Below are 27,705 nucleotides of genomic sequence, written 5' to 3'. Positions count from 1 at the left end.
CATCTAATCAATGGTATTTAAGCAATATAAGCACTAGGTTACAATATTATACAGTACCTGTCAAAACCTTGTTTGTACTTTTCAAATTTTAGCTATATACACCAAAACTAGAGAGTTTTGGGGCTGTTAAATGAAATCAACACAGAAGCTACATCTGAAGTAGCATTTAGATGTATTATTAATATTTACACACTGTTTACTGCAAGACATGAATGCATTTAACCTGCAAATACAAATTCATAAATAACGTTTCGATATATTAAACATAAAACGTTGATTACTGATATTTTAAATTATTTAAAACATGATAAATCAAAAAAGTTGAAATGTGAAATTAAAACCGCCAATAGGTGGCAGCAATCACTGTCAATAAGTGAGTCACTGCTATGGAACCGAATCATTTAAAAGGGTGATTCATCCAGGAATGAATCAGGCAATATGCTATCTAAAATGTAAGTCTCTTAATTAACTTCTTGTTTATTGAGCTGTTGTAAAAAATAAATATCACATTTGTAATCATGGTAATTTTTGGAGAAAAAGAGCCAATGTGATGTCACACTGATGATGACACTGATATAACTTCTCGATAAAAGGATTTATTTCAACGTTTCGACCATCCGGTAAGTTTTTTGAGAAAAAACATCACTCTTTGTGTGAAATTGATTAACTATATGAAGTGGTATAAATATATACATTTTCTGCCCCATGTTGTGAATTTGTGATCATTCTAAATGCATTTTAATAGACTGAATCATGCAGGCAAAGAACGCACTCTGTACATGTGCGCTCTGTAGGGATGTTTTGATTGGTTTTTGCAAAATACTCGATAATGTCAAATCGCATATCGTTAAAACAACAATTACGATATTATTCCAGACAATATATATCACACACCCCTACTGCTGATGCATCTCAGATGAGAAGAAATGTTATTTTGGCTTTTTATTCTTGTAGCAACAAAGCAGAATTAATATGAGGTAATTGTTTTATAACCTCTGTTATTTGAAAAATACAGTGGTCTGGACCTCATTTGGTAGGTATGGCCCTGGCCCTGACTCTGGCTCTGACGCTGACGCTGACAGAGGCATTTACATTTTGAGAGCATAAATACAGACTTCAGTCACATGAATGACTTTTAATAATTAATTAACGAAATGTACCATATCCTAACTGCGTGAGCTTAATCAGATTTGTCAATTATTTTTTACTAAACAAAAATCTGGGGTACCCCCTACTTCTTTTTTATTTTTATTTTTTTCTGCGATTCTCATCCGTTCTGCGCTGTCTATGGGTAGTGCAGCTTCACCATACAGATTTAACTACGCACAACTTTAAACATGATGGCAACTTCTAATTATGAGGCCAGAGGAAATGGATGTTTCTAACATCTTGGAAGCAGCAGTTTACCTGAGTCAAAAATGACCAGAGCAATAACCATTTCTATTGTTTTGATGTTGTTGTTGTTGTGCCAATAACATTTTTGGAAGAGCAAGTAAAATATATATGAACTACTGTCCTGACTGGGTCAGTAGAAAAAATCCTTAGAATTCAGCTCTGCTTTATCATATTTTCATTGTAGGATTGCATTTACAACACACCAATTATACAGGTTGCCACAACTATAAAAGAACACTTCTCTAACTGAATCTTGTTCACTCTTTAGATTTGCTGAACCACACAATAAAACAGCTGAATCATGGGACAAAAGAAGAAGATTATTCATACTGGATTTGTGTCTGCAAGCTGTGCTCCATCAGAAAGAGACAATAGAAGAAACTGTGAAGAAACTGCTATCCTCTGTAAATTATGAGAAATGTGATTTCCTGCTGGATCTGTGTTCACATGTGAAGGACTATGAGACTCAAACAGACAGGAGTGTCCTTCCAGCATTACAGCCAATTTATCAGTCAGCTCCTGCAGTCTGGAGAATAAAGCTCTCAGAGAGAAAGAGCTCCATCCTCCTAGAAGTGCTGAAACTCCAAACAGAGAAGAAACCAGTAGAGCTGAGAGACTGGACAGATGAAGAGAGTGAAGTGAAGGGATTCCTGCAGTGTCTGCCCTACATCTCACAGCTGAGGTGAGACTTTCTGTGTTTGTTCCCATACGGAAATGTAATATATGTACACATATGAAATATACATATATTAAATATATCCACATAGAAAGGGAAAACATATATGTACATATATATCTGCCCATATATAAAACCTATTAGAAAATGGAACAATTACATATATTGACATATAAAACTAGCCCATATATTTTATGTATGTATAATAGTGTTTTTTTATATATGTCACATATATAATTTTCAATATACATGACATATATTTCTTTGTATATATGTTCAATATACAAACTAAACATATATGCATAGCATATTGCTTACATATATGTGACATATATATGTCCCTTATATATGTTTTTATATAGTCTTAGTATATATTTTACATTTAAAATGAAATATATATATATATATAAAATATAATTTTGATTAATGTATATGCAATATATAAATTAAATATAAAAACATTGTGTGCACATATTTTAAATCATATGTTCTTATATTATGTATATTACTTGCAAAATATCTTGAATTAATGCATGATATAAACTAAACAAATGTAAAAAAAAAAAAAAAAAAAAAAAAAAAAAAAAAAACATGATTTCATTAATTTCGTACATATTTTTAAATATAGGTTATGGATATGTACTTACAAACATGTAATTGTCACGCTGCCAGTCTTTGTTTTCCTGGGTGTTCCCTAATGAGCTCACTTCCCCTTAGGCACTTCACCATAGGCACTTTAATTCCGCTAGTCTGGTTGTGTCTTCACAGTAATTGCACTCCAATTAGAATCGCACAGGTGTTGACAATTCTCTGTCATTAGTTTCCCTATTTAGAGCTGTCTTTCTCTGTTGTCTTCATGGAGTCCTTACCCTATGTGTCTCATGCTCTCGTTCCCCCGAGACTTCCTCTACCTTCTCATTCTTCCGAGTTCCCCGTTTCATCCGGTTCCCTCTTTTGGTTATGTTTGTCTCTCATGACTGTTTATTTTTGTAGTTACCCCTCTGTTTAAATAAAAACCCTTACCTGCATTTGGATCTACCCTCTCTTTGTGTTTTCCCAAACCCAACCGTGACAGAAGGACTCCATCATGCCTAGATCCAGCGGTGTGAGATTTCGAATCGGTTCCCCAGCCACCATGGAGGAACGGAGGGGGAGAGTCCGGAACTTAACCACCCTTCATCAAGAAGGAAGGGAGGTGGGTGGCCTGGCGCAATTGTTTTGGACTTTGGCAGTCGGGTTAGGTTACAATGATGCAGCACTAAAGGATTGGTTTAATAATTGCCTGGATGATCCTTTACCTCAATGGGAGATGAAGGGGTTAGAGATCCTGGACTTTTGGGGGTTTACCAATTACCTGCACCATCGTGCTCAGTGGAATGCAACAACCACACCAGAGTTTCCAGACAAGGCTGCCAGCTCAGCCCCACAACCCAAGATGGCCACCAGCCCAGCCCCACAGCCCAAGATGGCCGCCAGCCTAGCGCCACAGCTCAAGATGGCCGCCAGCCCAGCACCACAGCACAAGATGGCCGACTCAACGCCACCGACTCTCCATCGTAGAGGGCGGAGGAGGAGACAGGCAGCTACTGTTCCTCAGGACCCGGAGAACGCTCCCGAGCGGGCGGCTGCCGTCCATGAGGCCATTCCCGATGCGGTGCCCGCTGCTGTTCCGGAGGCGGTGGCCGAGGCTGTTCCCGATGCGGTGCCCGCTGCTGTTCCGGAGACCGAGGCGGTGGCCGAGGCCGTTCCCGATGCGGTGCCCGCTAATGTTCCGGAGGCCGAGGCGGTGCCCGATGCAGTCTCCGAGGCGGTGCCCGATGCAGTTCCCGAGGCGGTGCCCGATGCTGTTTCCGAGACCGAGGCTGTTCCCGAGAAGGTGCTCGATGCTGTTCGAGAGGCCGAGGCAATGCCCGATGCTGTTCCCGATGTGGTGCCCGCTGCGGTTCTGGAGGCCGAGACGGTACCCGCTGCTGTTCCGGAGGCCGAGGCGGTGGCCGAGGCCGTTCCCGATGCGGTTCCCGTTGCTGTTCTGGAGGCCGAGGCGGTGCCCGCTGCTGTTCCAGAGGCCGAGGCGGTGACCGAAGCCGTTCCCGATGCGGTTCCCGTTGCTGTTCCGGAGGCCGGGGCGGTGGCCGAGGTCGTTCCCGATGCGGTGCCCGCTGCTGCTCCGGAGGCCGAGGCTGTTCCCGAGGCGGTGCCTGATGCAGTTCCCGAGGCGGTGCCCGATGCAGTTCCCGAGGCGGTGCCCGATGCTGTTCCCGAGGCGGTGCCCGCTAATGTTCCGGAGGCCGAGGCGGTGCCCGATGCAGTCTCCGAGGCGGTGCCCGATGCAGTTCCCGAGGCGGTGCCCGATGCTGTTTCCGAGGCCGAGGCTGTTCCCGAGAAGGTGCTCGATGCTGTTCGAGAGGCCGGGGCAATGCCCGATGCTGTTCCCGATGGGGTGCCCGCTGCGGTTCTGGAGGCCGAGGCGGTACCCGCTGCTGTTCCGGAGGCCGAGGCGGTGGCCGAGGCCGTTCCCGATGCGGTTCCCGTTGCTGTTCTGGAGGCCGAGGCGGTGCCCGCTGCTGTTCCGGAGGCCGAGGCGGTGACCGAAGCCGTTCCCGATGCGGTTCCCGTTGCTGTTCCGGAGGCCGAGGCGGTGCCCGATGCTGTTCCCGAGGCGGTGCCCGATGCAGTTTCCGAGGCGGTGCCCGAGGCAGTTCCCGAGGCGGTGCCCGAGGCAGTTCCCGAGGCGGTGCCCGATGCAGTTCCCGAGGCGGTGCCCGATGCTGTTCCCGAGGCGGTGCCCGATGCTGTTCCCGAGGCGGTGCTCGATACAGTTCCCGAGGCGGTGCCCGATGCTGTTCCCGAGGCGGTGCCCGATGCAGTTCCCGAGGCGGTGCCCGATGCAGTTCCCGAGGCGGTGCCCGATGCTGTTCCCGAGGCGATGCCCGATGCAGTTCCCGAGGCGGTGCCCGATGCAGTTCCCGAGGCGGTGGCCGATGCTGTTCCCGAGGCGGTGGCCGATGCTGTTCCCGAGGCGGTGCCCGATGCAGTTCCCGAGGCGGTGCCCGATGCTGTTCCCGAGGCGGTGCCCGATGCTGTTCCCGAGGCGGTGCCCGATGCTGTTCCCGAGGCGGTGCCCGATGCAGTTCCCGAGGCGGTGCCCGATGCAGTTCCCGAGGCGGTGCCCGATGCAGTTCCCGAGGCGGTGCCCGATGCGGTGCCCGATGCGGTTCCCAAGGCGGTGCCCGATGCAGTTCCCGAGGCGGTGCCCGATGCTGTTCCCGAGGCGGTGCCCGATGCTGTTCCCGAGGCGGTGCCCGATGCAGTTCCCGAGGCGGTGCTCGATGTTGTTCCCGAGACGGTGCCCGATGCAGTGCCCGATGCAGTTCCCGAGGCGATTCCCGATGCAGTTCCCGAGGCGGTGCTCGATGTTGTTCCCGAGGCGGTGCTCGATGTTGTTCCCGAGGCGGTGCCCGATGCAGTTCCCGAGGCGGTGCCCGATGCAGTTCCCGAGGCGGTGCCCGATGCTGTTCCCGAGGCGGTGCCCGATACAGTTCCCGAGGCGGTGCCCGAGGCTGTTCCAGAGGCGGTGCCTGATACAGTTCCCGAGGCGGTGACCACAAGGCCGTGGTGGTCTTCTACTCCGCCCTGGGGGACTCTGGCGGTGACCACGAGGACGTGGTGGTCGTCCGCTCCACCCTGGGGGACTCTGGCGGTGACCACGAGGACGTGGTGGTCGTCCGCTCCACCCTGGGGGACTCGGGCGGTGACCACGAGGACGTGGTGGTCGTCCGCTCCGCTCTGGGGGACTCCGGCGGTGACCATGAGGACGTGGTGGTCTTCTGCTCCGCCCTGGTGGACTCCGGCCTCGACCACAAAGATGTGGTGGTCATTTGCTCCGTCCTGGTGGACGCCTCAACATGCCCTTCATGGACTTATGTTTTGTGTTTTTTGAGTTCTGTTTCTGTCTGTTCCTTTTAGTTTAGTCTGGCCCTCCTTCCCTCCCCCTGAGCCTCCACCTGTCCGCCTCCCTCCTGGACTCCTTGTTTTGTGTTGCACCTTTCCATTCCTCCTGGTTGCTCCTGTCCCTGTTTTCTGTCCCTCCGTCCCTCCCCCTGGTCCGCCGCCGTTCCACCTCCCTCCTGCCTCTTTTTCTGTTGGGGTTTTCCTGGGTTTAGGTGGAGCATCTGGTAGCTGCTCCGTAGGGAGGGGGTAATGTCACGCTGCCAGTCTTTGTTTTCCTGGGTGTTCCCTAATGAGCTCACTTCCCCTTAGGCACTTCACCATAGGCACTTTAATTCCGCTAGTCTGGTTGTGTCTTCACAGTAATTGCACTCCAATTAGAATCGCACAGGTGTTGACAATTCTCTGTCATTAGTTTCCCTATTTAGAGCTGTCTTTCTCTGTTGTCTTCATGGAGTCCTTACCCTATGTGTCTCATGCTCTCGTTCCCCCGAGACTTCCTCTACCTTCTCATTCTTCCGAGTTCCCCGTTTCATCCGGTTCCCTCTTTTGGTTATGTTTGTCTCTCATGACTGTTTATTTTTGTAGTTACCCCTCTGTTTAAATAAAAACCCTTACCTGCATTTGGATCTACCCTCTCTTTGTGTTTTCCCAAACCCAACCGTGACAGTAATGCAATGAACATGACATGCCTAAGCTTCAAAATCCTCTACACTTTCATCCAGTCGAGAAGGTGCTGTCTCACCTAACTGCTGTACATGCCTACGTAACTGTTTAATTTTTTTTTTATATATATATAATGTCTGGCATCAGTGACATCAGTTTTTGCAGCTCTGCCAAACTTTGATGAAAGCACCAAAAGTTTATTTTCTTTGAATGCTAGTGGAGAACCCAGGTTTACATAGCTGCATAAGTTAGAGAAATGTGTTTAAATTAAGAACCCCTAGATTTTTGAAGACAAACACACACTCAAAAAAATTACTCTTTAAACTAAGTCAAATATGGACAGTGGTTCCACACAACCAAATTGTGTTTTGATAACATTAATGGAATTTTTTGAATCTATACAAACTCCTTGTGTTGTGACAACACAATTGAATGAGGTAGAATCTATGTGAAATAGTAATGTCCAACCAACTCAATTTATTCACTTTGCTTCAACTTAAACCGGTTAAGTTAACTCAACATGTTTTGGTTTATTACAATCTAGCCAAATTTGTTTCACTCTATCAACATAAGGAGGTTTGTTTCAAATTACTCATTTCAATTATGGACAGTGGTTCCACACAATTAGTTCTAGTTACTTTAACACAATATTTTCTATTTAAAGTTACCCCCTTCAACAAAACATTTTTTGTGTGATTTGTCTTGTAATGAGACAAAAGACAAGATGTCACAAATGATCAAAGTGTATTTGTTAAACAAGCAATAAATAATTACATACAGTAAAATACAGTTTAAACCACATTACAAAATTACACAAAATAGCAAAAATATCACACTACTCATTTTCTAATTGGCATTCATGGGTTACCAATCAAACCTTATTCCAGGAACAGGAACTGGCTCCAGTCCATATATCAGTCCCAGCAACATGGTTTTGCAGACTGTAAACTGCTATAGGTCCTGAAGAACTTTATCCTTTAAAACTCCAACATCTGCTGGACTGTCTTCAATGATGCAGCTTCATATAGATTCCCACGAGTCTTCTGGATCACCTCCTGATTGCTGGCAACCTCTGTATCCTAGAAGTATTTAAAAGCATGGAGAACTCAAATTCTTTAACTTTAACAAATAATTTATTAACCTTGAAAAAAAAACTCACCATATACTCCATACGGCTAGGGTCTTCATTTGGATACTTCAATTTCATTAGTCTGAAGATGAAAACAACAAAATTTAGCCTTTGTTTTTTTTTTCTAAAATTACATGAAAAAAAGTCAGTCATTCATCTTCTTATGGGAAATACAGGCAAGCAGTCAAGATGGGATTCTAACAAACATTACAGTGGAAAAAGGTACACACATCTGGACCCTGTACGGTAAGCAACAGAACTGGAATGTTCCCAGACCCAGAAACATAGTAAGGACATCAGTAAAACAGTCATGTGACACCAGTGGTTCAACCATCATTTTACAAAGTAAACAAAAATACTTTTTTGTGCAAACAAAACCAAAACAGCGACTTTATTCAACAATTCTTCTCCAAATCGCATCTTCCACCATTATCAACAGCACGTAAAGAATTAATGCGCATGGTGCTGCTGACCTAGAACACGCATGCACTGAGCCTTGATTACACGCAGAGGAAAGCAATGTTCATGCCTCTTGTTACTGTCCATAATGGCGGCATATGTGATTTGGAGAAGAATTGTTGAATAAAGTCGATATTTTTGATTTCTTTGCACAAAATGTATTCTTGTACCTTTGTAAAATTGTGGATGAAGCATGTCACATGGACTGTTTTACTGATGTCCTTACTATGACTCTGGGAACATTTCAGTTGCATTGCAGCCTTTATGGAGGTTCAGAAATCTCTCGCATTTTCATAAAAATATTAGGGATGCACCAATTGACCGGCCATAAATCGGAAACTGGACGGTTTTTGCTTAAAATATGCGATTGGTAATCGTCTGGTCTTTGGAATTTTTTCCGGCCGATTTTTTCCGGGACAAGCGCTGTGTGAACAAAAGCCAGATCTAATGCTGTGTCTAAGTGATGACGCACGTTATCGTGCGACTCTTTTAGTGGCTGTTTTGAAGGAAGATCAATGTTCACTGAAAAAAAAAAGTGCAAACTGTATGAAGCAGAGATGAGTTAGTTCCTCACTTTCCACGGTGACACCGAGATCGTTCGCCAGATTCAGTGAAAGTATTACCTGCCTAATGTTTTCGACTCGTACATTACACGTCACGCCCTGATGTCACGTGAGCTTTTCCTCAATATTGGACTGTAGACTGTGGACTGTCCTTCCTTCTTGTTTGTTGCTTAAAGATTTAAAAAAAAAAAATCGTCCAGTTTGCTTGTAAAAAAATCGGTATCGGCCATGAAAAATCATGATCGGGGCATCCCTAAAAAATATCATAATTTGTGCTCTGAAGATGAATGATGGTCTTACGGGTTTGAAACGACATGAGGGTGAGTAATGACATGTTTATTTTTGGGTGATCTAGCCATTTAAACACACCTGAACCAGCTAATCAAGGTTCTTGGGAATTTTAAAACAAAAAAGTCTTACCTGAAGTTCCAGGCAGGTGTGTTAGAGCTGAACTCCACAGAGCACTGGCTTTCCTAGATCAGGTCTGGACACCCCTGCCTTGCATTAAAATAAATCTATCAGTTTATAGTAATACCACATATTTTGTATTTATTGTATTAATAAACCTTATCTTATTATATCTGTCTTTTTTTTGTCAATTTCCAGTGGCCAGTGAGAGAATAATGTTTTAATACAAGGTTGTGTTGAGTGCAGTTGTTCTTACCTGTGTAGTGGGCACCAAGAGGGTTTCAGTATTTGTCCAAGGACTCTTCTTCATTATGCAAACATCTTCGTAAGTTTTGCAGTCCGGATCCAGTTTGGCAAAGATTGTTGATTCTGATGGGCCTATGGTAATTCTGTATGTTTCAAATTCTGCACAAATCTGTAAACACATGAAGTGCAATGTGTTAAAAAAAAAAAAAAAAAAAAAAAAAATTTGAACAGCAAAAACTAATTCAATTATCAAAATATTCAATGATTTATTTGTGTGAGTGATGAATAGTGTCATGTTTCCCATTCCTAAAGGGAGGACCTGATTACATATCTGGAGCATTTGTATAATGTGAACAGCTCAGAGTAGTGTCCGGTTTAAAGAGCCAGTAGGATGAAAATTCTAAGCTTCCTAACACTGTTTATAAGTCCTGTACATTAGGTTTAAATCCATCCAAGGTTAAAAAACATTGTCATTTTGTCAAAATATCATTTTGAAATTACCTCAATTCTCAGATATCCCCAAACGGTTCGCACGAAGCTTTTCAAAAGATTCAGTTTCCTTAAACCCCACCTTTCGGTAGCATACTGTGTTCTGATTGGTCAACTAACATAGTCAGGTTTGATTAGTTGTTCCGCACACACCTCCATGGTAAACTATGCGTTACCATCTGTTTGGGGTGAATTATGTCTTATTCCTCTCATCGCGAAGCAAACAGTAAAATAAAAAACTTGAACAGTCTCGCTGCTTTTTCTTCTGTGTGGGTGTATTCAAACCGCGCGCTTCAGTTTGAATCTGAATAGCGCGTTCAGCGCGGGGGCGTGGTCACATTAGATGTAATGAAGGGAGACGTGAAAAACAGACATCGCGTTGTTTTCTTATGGATTACTTTATCACAGAATATCTGTTTTCGGCAGCACTTGTTTAGTTTTAAATTAGACATGTCAAGCTTTCTATAGATATCTCTCTCATGTCTCTTTGTTGAGTATTCACGGAGTTACACTTCATTTTATGACGTGTTTGTACATGACGATCAGCGCAGAGAAAGGCTGCAGACAGCACACATACTGATAAGACGCTCGGGAGAAAACAGACACATAACTTCATAATCATACTTCGCGTTTATGGCCAAACGCTTTGAAAATCCCGCCTTGTACTCACCGAGATTAGAAAAGCAGTCATCAGTGAAATGTTGTGAACACAACAAAAGGGATTGGTTGTACTGCTCTGGTATTGTGGTAAAAATGAATTTTAGCCATTGGTTCTTCTGATCTGCATTCTTTGGCAGTGAAAATAAAACAAACTTGCCTTTACAATTAAAAACACACTGTCTCCTCGACATGATGCTCTCACACCAACCAGAGCGTCTGTGTGGGGGGTGGGGCAGGTCAGAGTTACGTTTCTCCCAAGACGGTAGGCGGAGATTATTATGCAAAGTGCTCCTAGTGACGTACACAGAGATGGGCAAAAGATTTGAAATCTATAACGACTCGTTTCAGCGATTCAGAGACGACTCCTTACTTTAGAAGCCAATAACTTTATAAATCGTGTACTTTTTGGTTTAATTACTTTGCACATTGTTTACACTGATGGACAGCTATATCATACACTGTAATACAGGTAATTTTTGATTTCCCATCTGTGTGGCTCTTTAAAGTCATTGTATGACCACACCACCATGTTCATAAACAAAGCTTCAAATACTTTCACTGTGCTGAGCCAGGGGTCTCCAAACTCGGTCGACATCTCATGGTTAGACATTTATTGATTATTTATCTTTTTCAATTAGTTAAAATATACATATTATAACAAATAAAGGTAATTACTTCCACTTTTGAAAGTCATTATGTATTATTAATACAATTAATTTAAACAAATATATTTGGCACACAAAATGAGATAAGAGAGAAACTCCTATTCGCCATTTGATTAGTTATATGAGGAAGTAGCTGAATGACGAATCATTCTGTCTCTTAACATATCTTATTGTAAGCCATATGTATAATATAAAGTAAAGGTAATTGATAGGACGTTTTTTTTTTTGAATAAACATTTTACTAATAAATACAATCTCTCTTAAAATACCTTATTGGGTTATGATAATCAAAACAGTTTGGTTTGATCTAGCGCAGAACTTTCCCCCACTTATAAAATTATTTTATTATTAGCTAGCTCCACACTGGAGAGCTGCTTTATAACAGGAAATCAAGTTATAATTCTAGCGACACTGACTCTGTATTTTCATGTTTAATATTGAAAAGCTATCGATTGCATAAAGGACTGTTATATAAATAAACGTGACTTGACTTTTCTTTACTGGAGTGCCTGGAGAATCTCAGAGTTCGTGCAAACATCCACATCGCTGTGTTCTTAAGAGCTTTTACATCGCGGTCAGTTTTTTGTTGTGTTTATGCAGTTATTGAGAGGAAGGCGTGCAGTATATATTTACATATTCATCCAAGGTTCGGATCGGCTCGGTTTCCTCAAACTGAAGTGCTATCTTCTTCTTTTGAATTGAATCAGGAGAGTGTATTACAATCTTGCGCTGCAGCGCCACACTGGTCAAACTGCATTATTGCAGGCTTTCAAATTAGGCAGATACGAGATCAAACCACTAACGTTACTCAAAAACATTTGCCGACAATTTTATTTTTATCGTCGACGTTGTCGATAATGTCGAGTAATTGTTTCAGCCCTAGTGTGTATATATATATATATATATATATATATATATATATATATATATATATATATATATATATATATATATATATATTATATATATATATATATATATATACACTAAAGTAAATACATTACAGAGAGTCCTGCACTTTCACATCTCCCAACCGCTCAAAATCATCTATTAACGGTGCAATAAACCGATTACACAATACTAGATTGCAAAACAAAAGCACCCCAAAACAGAAACTCTAAGAGAAATTAAAGACTTTGACTTAACACAAGAAAAACTTTAGATTGTCTTACCTGACTGGTACCACCTCTTGCTCCCCTCCGCACCGTCATCAAATGCATTGGAAATCGTCACTTCCGGTTTTTTTGAATTACGAAATTAAACACTTTACGTTAGTTTACAGATTGATAATTAAGTAAAATTTAAAATTAAACAGTTTAAGTTGATTAAACACAATACAATTGTGTTTTGGTGGAAAACGAAATATATTTGTGTTGTTTTAACAAAACGTGTAAAACGAACAGTACTACAAATCCATTTTTTTGAGTGCAACTGTATATTATTCTGTATGCATCTGCATATGTAATGCATGTATGTACTTTCTTACACATAGATATTGATATATGGCTATTGATGAAAAAAATAAAATGTATGTTTTCAAATAGAATTTGTGTAGTATTTATTTTTTTAATAGCTGGTTAAGAAGAGGTAAAATAATACATTTTATAAAAGATTCGAAAATGGGATAGAAATTAAATGAGGATGTGTAGACTTGATAAAAGTTCAAACTGTTCAAATAAGGAAAACACATGAATAAGGAAACCATAGGCATGTGAAATGTATGTTGTTTGAATAGTTTGGCATATATAAATTAAACATATCGGTTACATATATGGTCAAAACATACAGTATTATATAAATAATAATCATATACATCATATTAATATATGTCAATATACTAATTTAATATGCCAAATTTATATATGTTATAAACCTATATCAACATATATCTAGAGATATGTATATATGTGATAGCAATATATTGTCTTATATTTAGCATATATGATGGTGTCATTAGCGATATAGGGACATATATGTCATATATTACATTTCCGTATGGGTTTCTCTGTGCTTCTTGTTTGTTCTGTGAACAATGTGATTGTGTTCATCTGTTTTCAGCACACACTGATGTGATGTAACACACAGGACACAACAGATCTACTGTCATGATAGTCAGAACACAAACACACTGTAGAAACTCTCTGTATGACAGTTAATATTAACTTAATTAACTTAATATTAACTAATTCAGTAGCTTAAATCATTTTGAAAGAATGTCTCAAATAAATGATTTAGATTATTTGTTAATTTTCTTTTCTTTACTGTATAACGTGGAATGTCACCTAATTTGAATGAATATTTGAATGAAAATGAATATAAAAATATGACCACTAATATAAAAATATAATCAATAATAATAGGATAATAAAACTGATACTAATAATAATAATAATTGCCTAATATACAAATATTACGAGAAAAGGACGATCAGTTAATGGACTTACAAGACTGGATGTTGATCCCTGTCCTGAACACTAACCTTTCTTTACTGATTAAGATGAGGGTCAGTTTGGAGGACACATGTAACAATCTGATATTTTTAGTGCACTTCACCAAACCCACACAACAAAAGAATCAAAGAATCAGGTGAAACTCAGTAAACCTTGAGATTATTACATTAGAACAATAAACATTAGATATGAGCATATATATATATATATATATATATATTTATATATATATATTTATATATATATAATTCTGATTTCATTAACCATTTTCATATCATTATTATGAATTATAATTTTCATTAACTACTGACTTTAACTGCAATTAAAAATGATTATTTCTGCTATTGTAGGCTCATTTATTAAATGTAAGCTATTTGGACAAGCTCAAACTGAGTGCTGGGGTGCGTTTCCCAAAACCATAGTTGGTAACTAAGTTAGTAACTTTGTTGGTTGCAATGCAATTTCCCTTTGCCAACCAACTAAATTGCCGCAACTGTGTTCTTATAAAAGTAATTACCGTATTTTTCGGACTATAAGTCGCACCAGTCCAAAAATACGTCATGATGAGGAAAAAAACATATATAAGTCGCACTGGACTATAAGTCGCATTTATTTAGTACCAAGAACCAAGAGAAAACATTACCGTCTACAGCGGCGAGAGGGCGCTCTATGCTGCTCAGTGGTAGACTACAGGAGCACTGAGCAGCATAGAGAGCCCTCTGGCGGCTGGAGACGGTAATGTTTTCTATTGGTTCATTTCTCTCGGTTCATGTCAAATTAATTTTGATATACAGACAATAAGTTGCAGGACCAGCTAAACTTTGAAAAAAAGTGCGACTTATAGTCCGGAAAATACGGTATACAATTTAAATAAGTTCTTATACAATTCCATGAAAAGTTGAAAAAAAAATGTCAATGGTCAAACACAACAGATTACAAGATAAATTATCTTTTTGTAGTTTGACAGCTTGAACAAATATAATATGTATAATAAACATCCACCTTTATAATCTTTCAGTTGTAGCAACAATGAGTTGTACAGTATAATTAACTCAAATGATATATAAGGAATTTGAATAATTAATCAGGAATATGATTAATATTTATATCTCATATGACAGTTACAATAAATTGTATTGTTTATGAAAAATAGCTCAATTGTCTATACCAATAACTAATTACAGGGCACTGTAACTTACTCATTAATATGTCAATATTCCATTCTTCATATCAATTATTGTGATATCTCTTACTGTAAATTACTGCAAATCAAACAGTGGTTTGTCCAGCAAACCAGATTGACCTATCAATTTCCAATAAAGTTATCACTTCTTATAATTCAAGGAAAAATATTCTCTGGCCAGGAAAACATTATCCTATCCTTATGATAAATTTAGTTTCTAAATTTAAAGCTTGTAGCTAGATCAGACATTTCAGTGACTCGTAATGTGAGCGGGTGGTGGAGACAAGAATCATGAATATATGGGTTTTAATAACTGACTAATAATACATCGAAACTACAAATCACACAGAGTAAATATGCGTACGACAATACAGACAGTAAACTTTTTACAAGACATAATGGAATCCAAATGAGGGAGAGAGAGAGAGAGAGAGAGAGAGCATGAAAGAGGGAGAGATCACAGAATGAGCTCAGGTAAGAAAATCATAGACAGTAACCCTTCTCAGCCAACACGAATCAAATCACAGACCAACTTTAAAACAGCATTTAAATCTCCATAGAAAGCGATACTTGCATGGCCCAGTGTGCGTGCGCTGGTCCTTTTGAAAACAGCGTGCGTGTGTCGGAGGTCGTGTGACGCGCGTGTGAGCTGTGCTGGATCTTGGCGTGAGCGTGGAGCAGCGGGAGCGGGCCTTTGTTCTGTCTTCGCGCGGTATTTGACAGGTTCAACAAACAATGTTCCAGAATTCGTCTTCCTTGTGTGGAGAGGCGAATAGTTGAATAAACTTAGTAAAGAAAAGAAAACAAAACAACGAAAACGAAAGCTTCCGAAGGAGCCATGATAATGGCTGTCCCTTCAGTCCCTGTGCTGAGGGGGACGGCGATATGAGCGCGGCCCAAGGCCGCGCGGAGCAACGAGGGTCGCAGCGTGTTAGCAGCTTGCAAGAGAAGGAAGAGAGAGAAGGAGAGGCGGATCTTGTTCGGTCAGTTCTTATGGCTTGGGATGGTTCACGCCTCTTTTCGCGTGAACAACCAATGAACGTCCGCGATCTGTAGCGGGGGAAAAGTTCCTTTGTCTCTGTGGAAACACCCACTCTACTAACTTTGGGGCTTGTTAAATTTCATCAGTGATATTCTAGCAAGTTCTAATTCAAGATTAATAAATTTTTCATTACTTTGCTTTAGATAAATGGGTCTGTCAAAGCATGACGATTACACGGATACCAAAAATAATGTATATAAATGATCAAAACATGAAGTTACATTCAAATGCAGAATTACACACATTTAAAGATTAACACACGCTAATAAATTGCAGATAGTCCCAATTCATATGGGAAACATCTAATGTACCAAAAAGAAATACTTAATACATTTAGAAAACATAAAAACAAAAAGGTAATAGTTTAGAATGCATTGGGAAAAGAAACCAGTGACTTGGCTTCTCTCCTGTCCTGTTGCCCAGGGGGGTCATAAAGTTTTATGAGCTGCAAAGGAGTGGGGGGTTACAGAAACATGGCTCTTTGAGAAAGTTAAGATGAGGGGAACATTTCCAATTTATAAGCTAGTAAAATTATAATCGTCGCATAACAAGGATTAACCATTGTACCCACAAACATATTCAAAATACATATTATTAAAGACTTACATAAAAAGTATAAAGAAAAGTTCGTTTGCGTGTGTGTGCTTATGTGTGTGTCTGTGTGTGGGGGAATTTCATGTCCCCTTTGAGGCTCGCATGGGTATCGTAAAATAATTTAAGTCCAGCCAGGCTGGCACCAGGCCAGGCATTTAGTGCAAAAAGGGTTTCATTTGTATGCCTGAATTTAACCCATGAATCAATGATCTGCATATCTGTTACACAGTTTTAGTATCATGTTTATTTCTTAAAATAGAATAAAAACCTTTAAGAAAGTCTGTAGGAACTCAATCATTAGCCATTTTGCTGCCAGCAGTTGATTCAAATGCCAGTTTGTCCCCACATCTAGAAAAACATCAGCAGAACTCTTTCTGGACCAGTTGTTTTTCCACTTGTATGTTATTTTCTGTTACCATAGTGATTCAATTCTGACAGTTATTTTATGCTTTGAACTCATATTCAAGACTTTGTGCTTGTAACTGAGCAGTGATAAAAACCACTGTCATGTCTGTAAACTAAAACTTTAATACATTTCACAAATAAAAAAAATATATCTGTAAACTCTTATGATCATTAGCTTTTGGATTTAAACCATTACTAAAGAGAATAATTCAACAGTAATTTAAATATAAGTGTTTATATTTTTTAACCCATAATTTATTTTATACTCTATTGTATTTTAACTCGTCTCTTTGTAACAGGATTTTTAATTCTTAAAGTTAATTTGTCAAATGAATTTTGTAAATCTATTTAATACCGTGCAACTTTTGTACTGAAGAAAGAAAACCACACAGCTGGAGCTTTAATATCAGGCCAGGATGACTTTTTGTTTGATAAAATTTTGAGGGATGCTGTACATTTAGATTGTAATTATGACAAAGCAAACATAATAGAGTAATCCGGACACGACACACAGCTTCACACCACAAACCATGTAGGATGAAATGCTCTTGTTACCTGCTGATCTTATTTTATATTAGTTTATATTTGACAAAACTGTTTTATCAAGTCATTGTCATTTGATCATTTTCACAATAGAGTGCAACAGTGCATGTCCACTTTTCAGTGGCCTTGGATCCATAAGTATTTTTCCCATTCATTTTTCACATAGGGATTATTAAAAAGTGATTGTTAAAAAAATGTAAGCCATGAACCAAAGTCAACCAGCTCTAAGGTGAAACACAACATTACACACTTTTATTTGAAACAAATAAAGTATTTAAAAACACACAAAAAGACAAGTGTGTTTTTAAAGTGCAGGACAAAGGTAAAAGAAAAAAAACTGTACACTGTTTTAAATGAAGGAATCAACTACAAACGTGCAAAGCATTGCAGACAAAAACAATTAAGTTGATTCAGAGTATACAAAAAAGACTTAGACTTAACAAGATAAATTATTAAACTATTTATTGCATTTACAGTATACATCAATGAAGTATATATCATACCTAATGATCATTCTGACTTACTATGCCCTTTTTTCACCCTGTGGAAACTATAGTATAAAGTATAAAGATAATGGAAAGGTATTTTCTAAGCTGAACCGCAGTAAGAAGAGAAACAAAATAAAAAGAAAGTCAGAGTGCTATCTTGCAAGTTCATCCATCCATTCACTCTCCAAACCACTTATCCTCTGCAGGGTCATGGGGTCTGAAGCAAATCCCAGCTTCTTGGGCCACAAATCCATCTAATCAATGGCATTTAAGCAATATAAGCACTAGGTTACAATATTATACAGTACCTGTCAAAACCTTGTTTGTACTTTTCAAATTTTAGCTATATACACCAAAACTAGAGAGTTTTGGGGCTGTTAAATGAAATCAACACAGAAGCTACATCTGAAGTAGCATTTAGATGTATTATTAATATTTACACACTGTTTACTGCAAGACATGAATGCATTTAACCTGCAAATACAAATTCATAAATAACGTTTCGATATATTAAACATAAAACGTTGATTACTGATATCTGAAATTATTTAAAACATGATAAATCAAAAAAGTTGAAATGTGCGAATAGGTGGCAGCAATCACTGTCAATAAGTCAATGAGTCACTGCTATGGGACCGAATCATTTAAAAGGGTGATTCATTCAGGAATAAATCAGGCAATATGCTATCTAAAATGTAAGTCTCTTAATTAACTTCTTGTTTATTGAGCTGTTGTAAAAAATCAATATCACATTTGTAATCATGGTAATTTTTGGAGAAAAAGAGCCAATGTGATGTCACACTGATGATGACACTGATATAACTTCTCGATAAAAGGATTTATTTCAACGTTTCGACCGTCCGGTAAATTTTTTGAGAAAAAACATCACTCTTTGTGTGAAATTGATTAACTATATGAAGTGGTATAAATATATACATTTTCTGCCCCATGTTGTGAATTTGTGATCATTCTAAATGCATTTTAATAGACTGAATCATGCAGTCAAAGAACGCATTCTGTACATGTGCGCTCTGTAGGGATGTTTTGATTGGTTTTTGCAAAATACTCGATAATGTCAAATCGCATATCGTTAAAACAACAATTACGATATTATTCCAGACAATATATATCACACACCCCTACTGCTGATGCATCTCAGATGAGAAGAAATGTTATTTTGGCTTTTTATTCTTGTAGCAACAAAGCAGAATTAATATGAGGTAATTGTTTTATAACCTCTGTTATTTGAAAAATACAGTGGTCTGGACCTCATTTGGTAGGTATGGCCCTGGCCCTGACTCTGGCTCTGACGCTGACGCTGACAGAGGCATTTACATTTTGAGAGCATATACAGACTTCAGTCACATGAATGACTTTTAATAATTAATTAACGAAATGTACCATATCCTAACTGCGTGAGCTTAATCAGATTTGTCAATTATTTTTTACTAAACAAAAATCTGGGGTACCCCCTACTTCTTTTTTATTTTTATTTTTATCTGTGATTCTCATCCGTTCTGCGCTGTCTATGGGTAGTGCAGCTTCACCATACAGATTTAACTACGCACAACTTTAAACATGATGGCAACTTCTAATTATGAGGCCAGAGGAAATGGATGTTTCTAACATCTTGGAAGCAGCAGTTTACCTGGGTCAAAAATGACCAGAGCAATAACCATTTCTATTGTTTTGATGTTGTTGTTGTTGTTTTTGTTGTTGTTGTTGTGCCAATAACATTTTTGGAAGAGCAAGTAAAATATATATGAACTACTGTCCTGACTGGGTCAGTAGAAAAAATCCTTAGAATTCAGCTCTGCTTTATCATATTTTCATTGTAGGATTGCATTTACAACACACCAATTATACAGGTTGCCACAACTATAAAAGAACTCTTCTCTAACTGAATCTTGTTCACTCTTTAGATTTGCTGTACCACACAATAAAACAGCTGAATCATGGGACAAAAGAAGAAGATTATTCATACTGGATTTGTGTCTGCAAGCTGTGCTCCATCAGAAAGAGACAATAGAAGAAACTGTGAAGAAACTGCTTTCCTCTGTAAATTATGAGAAATGTGATTTCCTGCTGGATCTGTGTTCACATGTGAAGGACTATGAGACTCAAACAGGCAGGAGTGTCCTTCCAGCATTACAGCCAATTTATCAGTCAGCTCCTGCAGTCTGGAGCATAGATCTCTCAGAGAGAAAGAGCTCCATCCTCCTAGAAGTGCTGAAACTCCAAACAGAGAAGAAACCAGTAGAGCTGAGAGACTGCACAGATGAAGAGAGTGAAGTGAAGGGATTCCTGCAGTGTCTGCCCTACATCTCACAGCTGAGGTGAGACTTTCTGTGTTTGTTTCTCTGTGCTTCTTGTTTGTTCTGTGAACAGTGTGATTGTGTTCATCTGTTTTCAGCACACACTGATGTGATGTAACACACAGGACACAACAGATCTACTGTCATGATAGTCAGAACGAACACAAACACACTGTAGAAACTCCCTGTATGACAGTTAATATTAACTTAATTAACCTAATATTAACTAATTCAGTGGCTTAAATCATTTTGAAAGAAAGTCTCAAATAAATGATTTAGATTATTTGTTAATTTTCACATTTTAAGTTTCAGTTGATTTTTTAGAAAACAAAAACATAAAAAAATTAATTTACTGTATAACGTGGAATGTCACCTTGAGTGAATCTTGGATGAATAAATCAAAAGCAGCACTGACTTAATGAAATATTGACAATATTGACTAGTGTCTGTGAATATAAAAGCACAAAAGACTTCTATTTAAATCTAAAGTTTGTATTTTCTGCTCGTCTCTGAGTGAATGTATGTTGTGGTTCCTTCTGCTACACACACACTGAACCAAGTGCTGGTGGTGTTTTCAGCATCTGTCGTCTCACTATGACATGAACACATGAACTTCATCTTTAGAGCTGCTCTGAGCATCACTTCACAAGCATTTCACCATTTCACTTGAGAAAACTATCATCATATTATATACACAGACACTCAAAGGTCTTCAAAAGAAACTGTCAAAATAAAAGACCAGTTTAAAGATCTTTAAGTCTAAGACATTTTGACAGAAATATATTACTACTGTACATTCTTGTCAAAGTATGAATTAATAATAATTCATTTATTAAATCATAACTTTTTAAAGGTATAATCACACCATTTCTCTTCCATGTTTTAATTTTAATAGTAAATCTATGGTGAAGTAATAGTTACATTTTCATTTGAGTACATTTTAAAAGGTAATTTTTCACGCCTTCACGTGATTACCACCATTTTTGATAAAACATTTGTATTAAATCAAGAATCCAGAATTTTTTTTTTTAATTAAAACCGACAACACAGACTTTTTAAAAATGCATACATACATACAGCATTCCACAGGGCACTATTATTGTAAAAAAAAAATAATAATCATAATAATAAAGTTGTTGTTATTATGATTTCAATTAATTAGACATACTTTAAGATTTCTACAATTTAATTTAACCATTAAAACAGAGTGCAGAATAATTAATACAGGGAGGAAAAAAGAATCCCGAAATTTTTAAATTCCAATGGCATCTGAAAGTATAAATTGCTCTAATCATGTGCTCAATCACGGCCATAATTATGAGAGAGTCCTTGTATTTTGCCGGAACAACACTCAGAACTATGTCTTGTCAGGACTGTCATCAGGAGAATCTGTCTACAGTAGAGCTGCAAACACTAAAGTAACTGAACAGTCTTGTTGTTGTGTTGTGTGTCTATTTTTAAACCTATACAAGTTACCAAATGCTCATATAATAATTCCTGATTTAATTATAGTCCTATTTAAGATGTTCATCTCTGTCCTGAATGCTAACCTTTCTTTACTGATTAAGATGAGGGTCAGTTTGGAGTACGTGAGCAATATTATAATATTTTTAGTGCACTGCACCAAACCCACACAACTAAAGAATCACAGAATCAAGTGAAACCCAGTAAACCTTGAGATTATTACTTGTGACATTAGAACAAAAAAATTGATATGAGCACATATATAAAACTAAATTAAACAACAGTCCCTTAAAAATTATTTTCTGATTTCATTAAACATTTTCATATTTTTATTATTATTATTATCATTATTGTTGTTGTTGTTATCATGTTTATTAAATATTGACTTTAACTTTAATTAAAAATGATTATTTCTGCTATTGTAGGCTCATTTATTAAATGTAAGCAATTCGGACAAGCTCAGACTGAGTGCTGGTCGTGTTTCTTCAGAAACAGAGACACAAACAAAGTTACAAAAAATGCTGTGCACAGCTCCACGAGAAACAGGGTCTTATGCACTCAACGTCAGACTAATTATAACAAGACATAATGAAAATAATCTGAAAGACTTATTTATCTTATATTCATATTTAAAAGAAAGATAAACATTCTTCATTCAGACCCTAACAAACACATACAGTATGTCATATTAAGTTCAAGTTGAACATGAGAAAAAATAGTCTCTAATACAGAGATGCTTATAAGTTTGATGTCATCGGGTTATATTTTTAAAATACATCAAAGTGCTTTCAAGTCTAGTGTTTTTTTTTTCTCCACTCACATTTGAATATTCTTTACTCTTTAATGGCTGTGTTGTATGATCTGTGTTGTTTTGATAGTTGTCTTCCTCTTCATACACTTTAAAATCTTAAACCTTGTTAATCCTTTCTTATTAAGTTATACTTTTTCACAATATGAGTTGCTACAGTCTGGTTTATTGGTATTTGTCTCCCTCTTCATATCCTTTACCTTGTCCCACTCTTCACTTTTCCACAGCTTTACACAATCATTTCTTCAGGTTTTTTTTTTAATCTGAGGTGATTCATGACACTTTATTGAAGCTGTAGATGGTTTATTCTCATGATAGTCAGCACACAAACACAGAGTAGAAACTTTCTGTTACAGATTTAACTTCATATCACCTGATTCAGTTACTTTACTTTTAAAGGAGTGTCTTTAAAAAATCTAACTAATTAAAGATTTTTTTTTCTTTCTTTAAGAATCTGGTTGTTTTTTTTAGAAACCAGAGGCATAAGGAAAAAAAACTCCATGAAAGACTTATATAATCTTATGATTATATTTTAAAGAAAGAAAAGCATTGTTCATGTGGCTGCGTACATACAAACTATGATCATTTATATTACAGTACTTTATATAATATTATCCAGCTCTGGACATGAACATGATTATTTTGTTTGTCTCCACAGAATTCATGATCCTGATTTCATTATTGACAGGGAATCTGCTGCTCAGTTTCTGCTGAATCTGACTGTTGCAGCTTCAAAGTGTGTTACAACTACAGGAGAGAATTACATTGAGCTGTTAGCATCAGTGTGCAGCTACAGATCATTTCTCTGTAATGAATGGATTGATGATTGTGATGATGCTGAGCTTAAGATGATGTCTATCGGAGAACATTCTGATTTCCTGCTGGATCTGTGTTCACATGTGAAGGACTATGAGACTCAAACAGGCAGGAGTGTCCTTCCAGCATTACAGCCAATTTATCAGTCAGCTCCTGCAGTCTGGAGCATATATCTCTCAGAGAGAAAGAGCTCCATCCTCCTAGAAGTGCTGAAACTCCAAACAGAGAAGAAACCAGTAGAGCTGATAGACTGGACAGATGAAGAGAGTGAAGTGAAGGGATTCCTGCAGTGTCTGCCCTACATCTCACAGCTGAGGTGAGACTTTCTGTGTTTGTTTCTCTGTGCTTCTTGTTTGCTCTGTGAACAGTGTGATTGTGTTCATCTGTTTTCAGCACACACTGATGTGATGTAACACACAGGAAACAACAGATCTACTGTCATGATAGTCAGAACACAAACACACTGTAGAAACTCTCTGTTTGACTGTTAATATTAACTTAACTTAATATTAACTAATTCAGTGGCTTAAATCATTTTGAAAGAAAGTCTCAAATAAACAATTTAGATTATTTGTTAATTTTCACATTTTAAGTTTCAGTTGATTTTTTAGAAAACAAAAACATAAAAAAAGAAATTTACTGTATAACGTGGAATGTCACCTTGAGTGAATCTTGGATGAATAAATCAAAAGCAGCGCTGACTTAATGAAATATTGACAATATTGACTAGTGTCTGTGAATATAAAAGCACAAAAGACTGCTATTTAAATCTAAAGTTTGTATTTTCTGCTCGTCTCTGAGTGAATGAATGTTGTGGTTCCTCCTGCTACACACACACTGAAGCAAGTGCTGGTGGTGTTTTCAGCATCTGTCGTCTCACTATGACATGAACACATTAACTTCATCTTTAGAGCTGCTCTGAGCATCACTTCACAAGCATTTCACCATTTCACTTGAGAAAACTATCATCATATTATATACACAGACACTCAAAGGTCTTCAAAAGAAACTGTCAAAATAAAAGACCAGTTTAAAGATCTTTAAGTCTAAGACATTTTGACAGAAATATATTACTACTGTACATTCTTGTCAAAGTACGAATTAATAATAATTCATTTATTAAATCATAACTTTTTAAAGGTATAATCACACCATTTCTCTTCCATGTTTTAATTTTAATAGTAAATCTATGGTGAAGTAATAGTTACATTTTCATTTGAGTGCATTTTAAAAGGTAATTTTTCACGCCTTCACGTGATTAACACCATTTTTGATAAAACATTTGTATTAAATCAAGAATCCAGAATTTTTTTTTTTAAATTAAAACAGACAACACAGACTTTTTAAAAATGCATACATACATACAGCATTCCACAGGGCACTATTATTGTAAAACAAATTATAATCATAATAATAAAGTTGTTGTTATTATGATTTCAATTAATTAGACATACTTTAAGATTTTTACAATTTAATTTAACCATTAAACGGTCCAGAATAATTAATACAGGGAGGAAAAAAGAATCCCGAAATTTTTAAGTTCCAATGGCATCTGAAAGTATAAATTGCTCTAATCATGTGCTCAATCACGGCCATAATTATGAGAGAGTCCTTGTATTTTGCCGGAACAACACTCAGAACTATGTCTTGTCAGGACTGTCATCAGAAGAATCTGTCTACAGTAGAGCTGCAAACACTAAAGTAACTGAACAATGTTGTTGTGTTGTGTGTCTATTTTTAAACCTATACAAGTTACCAAATGCTCATATAATAATTCCTGATCGAATTATAGTCCTATTTAAGATGTTCATCTCTGTCCTGAATGCTAACCTTTCTTTACTGATTAAGATGTTTGTCAGTTTGGAGTACGTGAGCAATATTGTAATATTTTTAGTGCACTGCACCAAACCCACACAACAAAAGAATCACAGAATCAAGTGAAACCCAGTAAACCTTGAGATTATTACTTGTGACATTAGAACAAAAAAATTGATATGAGCACATATATAAAACTAAATTAAACAGCAGTCCCTTAAAATTTATTTCTGTTTTCATTAAATGTAATTATCAATAAGATTCGGGAGGAGCGCGTCAGATACTTAGCCTAATCAACACAGGTGGACCACAATCAAGTAATCAATCTCAGAGTATAAATATCCCTGACTTACCTCTATCCATTGACGGTTTATCAGCATGCTGGTTCGCTTCGCCAGTCACCTTATCACAGACCCAATTGACTGCTACACAGGGGATTTATAAGACCTGCTGCTTTTGCCGGACCCGAGATAATTTCTACCCAGCCAAACACGGCCGTTGAGCAGCATTAAGCGTCATCGCGACAGCTGCTCTCCTCGCCAAGCCACACATAGTGGCCAATAAACCGTGCGAATCCGAGCTCGCCTTGCTCGATACACGATCGTGCAGCCCGAGACCGAACTCTCGTCGAGCGCTGGATTGCAGCAGAAAGAATCCAACCAGCCTGGGCTGAACAGTTTTCACTGCGGCTCAGTCTTCCACCACGGCGTTCCGGCCGAGTGGCAGTTGAGGCCGCTTCCTCTAGCGGCGCAGACCAATACATTTCCAGGCGAAGACGCTAAAAAACAGGTTCTTCTTTTTCTTCATTGGATGTTTTACGGTAGTTTGCATCCAAAGTGTTGCATCTAAAAGCAGTTTCGCGGCTAAAGTTTTGTTAAACAACGTCATGACGTAGTTCCGTCTTCTTCTACTAGCATTTTACGGCGGTTTTGGCAAACCAACGTAAAGGTGCATTACCGCCACCCGCTGATCCGGGGCGTGGATCGCGCATAGATTTGGACTACAGATACACCGTTCCGTCGGATGATGATGCCACTTTTAACCACGAAGCCAAGGCATTAGGTTAGATTATTGTAATGCCTTGTTCTCAGGCCTTCCAGCTAAATCGTTGAGCAAGCTTCAGTATATACAATTTCTGACGCACGATCGTACTTCTCCTCGCGAACACATTACACCGGTTCTTTCACAATTACACGGGCTTCCCGTAAATGTGAGAATTGATTTTAAAATTCCTATCTTAACATACCAGGCACTTCATGGGACGGCACCTGAGTATCTTCGTGAACTCATCAGTCCTTATATTCCATCACGCTCTCTTCGCTCTACTAACTCTTTCACTTCACCAGCCATAATGTGAGCTAAAGACCATGGGGGAAAGAGCCTTTTCATATAAAGCCCCTAAGCTATGGAATGTACTTCTTCTGCACGTCAGATATGCACCAACGTTGGGCGATTTTAAAAAGTTGATTTAAGTCACAGTTATTCAAGACTGTCTGTCTTTAATGAATTGTCGTATTGCTTTTGGCGTTTGTTCTTACAAATAAAATGCATTATTATTATTATTATCATTATTATTATTATTATTATTATTGTTGTTACATTCGCCTTACCGCGCACGTTTAAACCTCACCGAAATGATACAGACATAAGTTCAAAAAAAAAAAAAAAAAAAAAAAAATTAAGTCTCTGGATAAAAGCGTCTGCTAAATGCTTAATTTAATTTTAAATTTTAATTTCCATGCAAGTCTTCTGGTAGGACCAAATCATTAGGGACCTATTTTACCATTCACTGGCGTGATCACTCAAAATTAATCTAAAACGCATCTGCCCTCGTGTTTTGATGCAGGATAGCAAGTGTGGGTAAAATTACCGTCGCCTTTTAAGGACCGTAATACAAAAAAAAAAAAAAAAAAAAACCGAAAGTAAATATCTTTAGAAACCACTTGGAAGCGAATAGCACATAACTGCTGTTAACCCATTTGCTGCAAGCATCGCCAACGGCCCCAGTCTACTATCGTTTCATTTTTCACAGCACGTTAAACATCACTCTCTTACTTGATCTGGATAAACCGCGCATCAATTGAAGTCTAAAGACTTTGGCTTTTATATTTGACCAATATTTCGATAAAACATCATTCCAGTGATAATTTTCCATCATGTCAGGAAAACTATTCCTATTCCTGAACGGTAAACGTCAAAGTGTTAGCTCGTGGACAAATGTTGATCATGGATCTAGTCAGAAAGAATCACGAACAGAAACCTCTTTATTTTGGGTATGTAAATTCTGCCTCCATGCCAAAAATGGGGGGGGGGGGGGGGGTCTGGTAAGGGGCTAATGTTACCGCTATAATCATGTCTTTCGGTACAACGCCTTACAAGACTAAACATGCTCAATCGTTTCCAAAAGCCTCTGTTTCCACAGTCCATAATACAACGCGAAAACAGCGTTCCAATCGTATCCGCTCGGGAGACCGTCCA

The 27,705-nt window shown here is 38.3% G+C and overlaps 1 protein-coding gene and 1 long non-coding RNA gene across 3 annotated transcripts in view; one reads left to right on the top strand and one right to left on the bottom strand.

Moving 5' to 3' along the window:
* The window catches only part of LOC128029013 (uncharacterized), a 385,593-nt gene that overhangs the window by 207,754 nt on the left and 150,134 nt on the right, over positions 1-27,705 (top strand). The window contains exons 37-39 of one of the 2 annotated variants that reach the window (XM_052616457.1): positions 1,664-2,077; positions 19,932-20,345; positions 23,255-23,728. The exons of the other annotated variant lie outside the window; for it this stretch is intronic. Of the exons in view, the coding sequence (XP_052472417.1) occupies positions 1,664-2,077; positions 19,932-20,345; positions 23,255-23,728 (1,302 nt within the window). The remainder of the gene's footprint in view (positions 1-1,663; positions 2,078-19,931; positions 20,346-23,254; positions 23,729-27,705) is intronic. 2 annotated transcript variants of the gene reach the window in all.
* Positions 1-27,705, bottom strand: part of LOC128029018 (uncharacterized) — a 247,494-nt gene that overhangs the window by 71,523 nt on the left and 148,266 nt on the right. The gene's annotated exons all lie outside the window — the stretch shown is intronic.

The sequence above is a fragment of the Carassius gibelio genome, chromosome A15, assembly GCF_023724105.1.
Source record: "Carassius gibelio isolate Cgi1373 ecotype wild population from Czech Republic chromosome A15, carGib1.2-hapl.c, whole genome shotgun sequence".
NCBI classification, from domain to species: domain Eukaryota; kingdom Metazoa; phylum Chordata; class Actinopteri; order Cypriniformes; family Cyprinidae; genus Carassius; species Carassius gibelio.
Note: the sequence above shows the minus strand (reverse complement) of the source record. Positions and strands in the feature narration are given on the sequence as shown.